Below are 6,000 nucleotides of genomic sequence, written 5' to 3'. Positions count from 1 at the left end.
AAGACCCAGACTGAGAGTGGGTGGCACCATCCCTGGGTTGGGACCTGAATTATCTAAAAGTAAAAAGGGAAACTGAGCCAGGCAGTGGTGGCGCACACCTTTATAATCCCAGCACTCTGGAGGCAGAGGCAGGGGGAATCTCCAAATTCAAGGCTAGCCTGGTCTACAGAGTGAGTTCCAGGACAGCCAGGGCTACACAGAGAGACCCTGTTTCGAACAGCCCCCCCCTTCCCCCGCCCCAAAATAAAAGACTGAGCACCAAGTGTGCACACACGCATTTGTCTGTTTTTGACTGTGGGTGTGATGTGACCTCCCCTCAGTGACACACTCTAACTTGGAGCAGGGAGCTTAAAACAAACTCTTCCCCCTTTAGCTGCCCTGTTAGGATATTTTATGATGGTGACAGAGAAGCAGCTAGAACAAAAAATGAGTGCCCACCCAAAGCACCTGGCATACACCCAGGGCTGGTACACAGGCGCCCAGCCGCTGGCACAGTGATATACACAGGCAAATGAGGGAAGGTCAATGTCTTTATTGAGGTTACAAGGACCCAGAGTGGGAGGCATGGGCCCTGGTACCCTCGAGGGTACCTTCTAGAGTCACAGCACCAGTCTCTTCCTGAGAAGGGCCAGGGCCCTTGTGCCAGCCATGTGCAGCTCATGTCTGTCCACTTTTGCTCTTCGAGGACCAGATCTTGGACAAGAAGGACTTGGACTTCTTTCTCTGGAGGCCTGAAGGGAGGACAAAGCCATGAAGTTCCCAGTAAGGCTCCTATACATGTGTCCTTCCCACAGGAGGCCCACCACCCCCCCAAGCTGGGAGGACCCCCATTGTGCCCCATAATTACCCAGATTCTGGATCATACTCTCCAGCATTTGGTCCTCCTCCTGTTCCCTGGAAGGGGAACAGGGTCACTGTAAGGGATGTGGGCCCTGGAGAGCTACAGAGAACATGTGTTCTCTCCATATATACACCTGAACACCAGCGTCAGCCCCTCTTGCCCCGGGGTTACTTCCCTTCATGGGACTCCACTCTTTCCTCCATCCCCAGGCAGGTCAATGCTCTCCCTAGCCTCACTTCCATGCTCTCACTCAACAGTGACCTGGGGATAACAGGCGACCTGGTCTGATGCTGGCTAAAACGCTGTTGAGGTCACACAGAGTTTGGCTTGAGGTCAGCCTTGGGCTGACACTGTGTGGCCTGGACATTGGGTCTCGGTTGACCCAACAGCACCAAACAAGCCAAGCATAATAATCTCACATTCATTTCCCTCTTAGATATGAACCCCTAACTGGCTCAGGCCCTGCCACATCCAAGACCATGGAAGGATCTGAAACCACCAGAAAACACTCAGCTAGACGTATTTGGTTAAAATTAAGTACTAAGCCGGGCTTGATGGTGTAGACCTGTCATACTTGAAAGTCTGGGGCAGGACGATTGATTTCAAAGCCTACCTGGGCCAAAGAGTGAGTTCAAGGCCAGCCTGGGCAACTTAGTAAGACCATGTCTCAAAATAAAGTAAGAACAGTACTGGTATTATGACACAACACTAGAATCCCCCAGTGAGGGGCTGGGGGCGTGGCTCAGTGGTAGAGCCCCTGCCTAGAATCCCCCAGTGAGGGGTTGGGGTATGGCTCAGTGGTAGAGCCCCTGCCTAGAATCCCCCAGTGAGGGGCTGGGGTATGGCTCAGTGGTAGAGCCCCTGCCTAGAATCCCCCAGTGAGGGGCTGGGGGCGTGGCTCAGTGGTAGAGCCCCTGCCTAGAATCCCCCAGTGAGGGGCTGGGGTGTGGCTTAGTGGGAGAGCCCCTGCCCAGATTCCCCCAGTGAGGGGCTGGGGTGTGGCTCAGTCATAGAGCCCCTGCCTAGAATCCCCCAGTGAGGTGTTAGGGAGCAGGGGCAGAGCACTTGTGTAGTATTCATGAGGGTAAGTTTAATTCCCAGCAACACGCACAAAAGATAATTTGTCACTAGAACCACTACTGTGGAACTGTTGATACACAGAGAAGAAAACACTCAGCAGAAGGGGATACCAGCCTATAGTCCATCTAAGAGGGAGAGCTACAAGCACAAGGCCAGGCTGCTTGGGAACACTCTGGTCAGCTACTGTTCTCACTCTCTAGGAAACGTGACTTATGTATAAATGAAGTTTTAGGGGCCAGGGAGATGGCTCAGCAGTTAAGGGTGCTTACTCCTCTTGCAGAGGGCCCACATTCAGTCCCACAGGGCAGCTCACAACCGCCTGTAACTATAGTTCCAGGGAGATCTGATGCCCCCTTCTGGCCTTCACAAGCAGTTCTGTGCACATAAACCCTTGCAGAAACTTAAGTATGCATATAAAAATAGTCAATAAACACATCTTTTATTTTAAAAAGACTTTTAGGCTCAAAGTTCAGTTTCCCAGGCTAAAGATTGCAGTCTATTAGCCATTTGTGGCCATCACACTGAATGACGGGCCATTTCCTTCATGAGCTGTGCTGGGCAGTGTTGTAAAAAGAAGCCCCATGGGAGGTCTAGCTTCCCCAACCCCGAGTCCCCTTGGGTAACACACCCTGGGTTTCACTAAGTAATGGACAGCTTGACAGCTGGGAGCAGTTCTCACCCGAGTCTAACCCCCCCCCCCCGCCTCAGTCCCTTGTCCCTCACCGGAGCCGATCCTCATCCAGGATGTCAACGATGTCACTTCGGTCATTCACGGTATTCACATATTGGTTCAGCAGCTCCTGCTCCCGCTTGCGGTCCTGAGGGGACTTCAGACCCTCTGTGGAGACAGCCTGCTGTTAGAAGACGCTCCATTCTATTCAGGGACAGAAAAGCACCAATGCCTGTGTTGCTCTCCTCCATTGGACTGATCTCCTCCATTGGACTGCTTACAAAGTGGACCAGATCAATAAGTGGGCCCCCTAGTATGGGGCCTGTAGTCTCTCTCTGCATCTTTACTGTGAAAGGCTGAGGCAGGGGTCCATCAGCCAGGAGGATGTGGTGGGAAGGCTGCTCCTATTACTGAAAGTGCCCCAGGCTTCCTGGGGCCAGACACGTACCTGGCTTCTCCATCAGTCTACGCAGCTCACCCTGGAGGTCTAGCTGCCGCTCCTCCAGGCACTGGTCCTTGGACCTGCAGGATACACATGTCTGAGGCTCAGCCTGACCAGGATGTTCCCAACCACATCCACCGGTGGTCAAGGCAGGCACCACAAGGCTTGGGCATCTCACTTGTACATGAGTTCCGATTCACGCCTCAGCAGCAACTGCTTCTCGTGAATAAGCCGGAACCAGTCCACCATGAGGCCATCCTCAGAAGCATCTATGGAAAGATACGATTGGGGTAAGGAAGGGCACAGAGTCCCTGGTACCCACACTGGTACTGAAGGGCAAGCCTGGAATAGTATGAAAGCTAGCTGGAGGTACCCAGGGGAGCCTGCAGCCAACCTGTCTGCAGCTACTCTGGGATGGAACCAGCCTGTACCAGTAAGGTGCATGATCATTCAACAACCAGCAAGGGATGGCCAATCAATGTGGCCATGGCCATTCAGTATGGGTAAGACAAGCCTATGGGAATATGACCTGCCAATAGGGGTGTGGCCAGCTCGTGGGTGTGGCCAGCTAGAGGGTATAGTCAGTCCATGAAGGCGTGGCCAGCCATTGGAGGTGTGGCCAGATAGTAGAGGTATGGCCAGCCATTTAGAGTTATGGAAAGCTGATGTGTGGCCATCAATGGCACATGGCCACTGGTAGGGGCATGCCCCAAGCTGCTCACCTCCCTCAGCTGCCCGCAGCTGCTTCTCCAACTCAACACCCCTGAGCTCCAGGGCGTCCAGTTGACTCTCAATGTCCTGCAGCTGTCTCTGCAGCTCTTCCTGGGAGATATAGTTGGGGTGGAGCTGGGGGACCAATGAACAGTGAGCACACGCTGAGGACCAAGGCCCAGCCACCCCCTGATGCCCAGCTCACTCACCCTGACTGGGGAGGTCACAGCCTCGTCAGGTGAAACAAGGTCATTGTCCAGGATTGCAGAGCTCTCTGGAAAACAGACAGAACCTGGATGTGGCTTGGACGTGGCTTGAAGATAGTCCAGGCTGTGAGCCCCAGGTGACATTGCCCCCTCCAAATAGCATGGCACCTCTGGAACTGACCTCTTGTCCCCCAGGTAGCGGCTGTCTTCTCCTTACAGCTCCTGGTCTGATCTTGCTGCTTCTTGAGCTCTGGCTGGAGCCAATCAGCAGAAACATCGAGGGTGGGAGGAACAACTAGTTTCTTGCGTCGTGATGGAGGAGGAGAGGGGGCTGCCAGCACAAAGGTGGGCGGGGGTGAAGACATGAGTCAAGCCCTCTGGCCAGAGCCCGGACACCGAGTGGAGCCAGAGCTCTAAGCCTCTACTCTGTCCCAGGACAGCCAGTGTCACAGTGCCATGTGCCTCCCAAGGTAGGACCCTGTCCTGCCCAGACTGTCCATGTCCAACAGATCCACAAGGCCAGTGCTGCTGACATCACAGTGTGACCTTAGAAGTGGCCCACAGATGGCACATGACCCAATATGTATGTGTTTACAGGCACATCTAAACATGCATGTACATACATGCATCCATGCCTGACACATACATACACATATATTCAGACTATGCCCGAACATGCTTCACACACAAAGTCCTATGCAACACATCTACAGAGCATGCCTTGCACATGTACATTCTATGACTGAACATACATGTGCACACATACAGACCACATCTGAACATGCCTCATACACATACATCCCATGAATACATGTGTGCCCATTTATCCAGTGTGTGACAACACAATTCACATGTACCTTATTATATCTGCACATGCATGTACATATCAATACTCCATATCCAAATAGGTGTGCTTACATAGATCCTGTGTCTGAACATGCATGTACACACATCCCCATAAAAATGTCTCCCATATGACCATATGTATGCACACACATATCTTGTGCCCAAATACATGAATTCACATTAAGCCCTTCCAGGAACACATATACATACACATCCAAACCCTACGTAAGCAACCCCTCTGGCTGAGCGGGACCTCTGCCTGACCCCAGTTGGAGTACATACAAGAACACGCCTAAGTTCCCACAAGCATTACCTGCCAGGCTGGACCCGGAATCAGCCAGGCACGGTGTCCTCTTGTACTGAATGGGAGTTAAAGTGATGTGGATGCTGGAGTCAGAGCTACTGGAGGCTTTCCTGGGAGTGTCCCCTGCCCTCGGCTCTGCCAGGACTGGTTCTTTTTGCTCTGGAGCCCTAGATGGAAGATAAAGTAAGTCCCAGCCCAGATGGGGACAGCCAGGAGTCTGTGTCAAAGCCATATGCCTATGTCCAAAGTCCTCATGGTCTGAAGGAAGCCTCCTGGCCAGCCCTGCATCATCCTGGCCTCTAATTCCAGGACCTCCCTTCTTCCATCCCTGTGGCACAGGGCTGTGGGTCTCCAAAGGCTCCTTGTGGGGCAGGGTTCCTCAGGCTTGAGGGACCAGCTGCACTGACACCCACCCCAAGCCAGACTCATGCGAGCTCCCTGGTGTGACACAGCTGCTGCCCAGCACTCACCATATCCCTTAAGTCATCCCACTGGGATGAGATGTCCCTGTCACCTTGTCTCCATCTCCTGGAGGGTGAAGGGTCCCAGGATACTCAAGCTAGTGTGACCCAACTTTTCCTACAGAAACTGAAAGGTCTAAGTGTATCTGTGCCTTCCGGCCAGAGCTGTGTCAGTTCCCGAGTGTATACTGCCACGCCTGACACTCACTTAATTAGGCACCTGCTGAATACTGGCTCAACTCATCCTACTGTGACCCACGGGCACAGGTGTGGCCCTGCCACTGAGCTCAACCCCTACTCACCTCTTGTCCACAGGCTTCAGCCGGGCCCTCCATCCTTCTGGCCCCTCTTCTTGGCCTTCCTGAGAAGTGGGACCTGGACCTGAGGGTAGGAAACAGATCTAGTAGGTGAGATAGCTTGAGACGTCTCTTTATAGCCA

The 6,000-nt window shown here is 53.1% G+C and overlaps 1 protein-coding gene across 1 annotated transcript in view; it reads right to left on the bottom strand.

The window, feature by feature from the left end:
• Positions 1–517: 517 nt before the first annotated feature.
• Micall2 (MICAL like 2) overlaps positions 518–6,000 on the bottom strand; it is a 28,828-nt gene continuing 23,345 nt past the window's right edge. The window contains exons 8-17 of the mRNA XM_032886937.1: positions 5,864–5,942; positions 5,110–5,267; positions 4,132–4,281; positions 3,954–4,018; positions 3,756–3,879; positions 3,212–3,302; positions 3,040–3,113; positions 2,645–2,759; positions 848–894; positions 518–731 (exon numbers count right to left, since the gene is read on the bottom strand). Of these exons, the coding sequence (XP_032742828.1) occupies positions 658–731; positions 848–894; positions 2,645–2,759; positions 3,040–3,113; positions 3,212–3,302; positions 3,756–3,879; positions 3,954–4,018; positions 4,132–4,281; positions 5,110–5,267; positions 5,864–5,942 (977 nt within the window). The 3' untranslated portion in view covers positions 518–657. The remainder of the gene's footprint in view (positions 732–847; positions 895–2,644; positions 2,760–3,039; positions 3,114–3,211; positions 3,303–3,755; positions 3,880–3,953; positions 4,019–4,131; positions 4,282–5,109; positions 5,268–5,863; positions 5,943–6,000) is intronic.

This window comes from Rattus rattus, chromosome 16 (genome assembly GCF_011064425.1).
Source record: "Rattus rattus isolate New Zealand chromosome 16, Rrattus_CSIRO_v1, whole genome shotgun sequence".
In the NCBI taxonomy this organism is placed as follows: Eukaryota; Metazoa; Chordata; class Mammalia; order Rodentia; family Muridae; genus Rattus; species Rattus rattus.
Note: the sequence above shows the minus strand (reverse complement) of the source record. Positions and strands in the feature narration are given on the sequence as shown.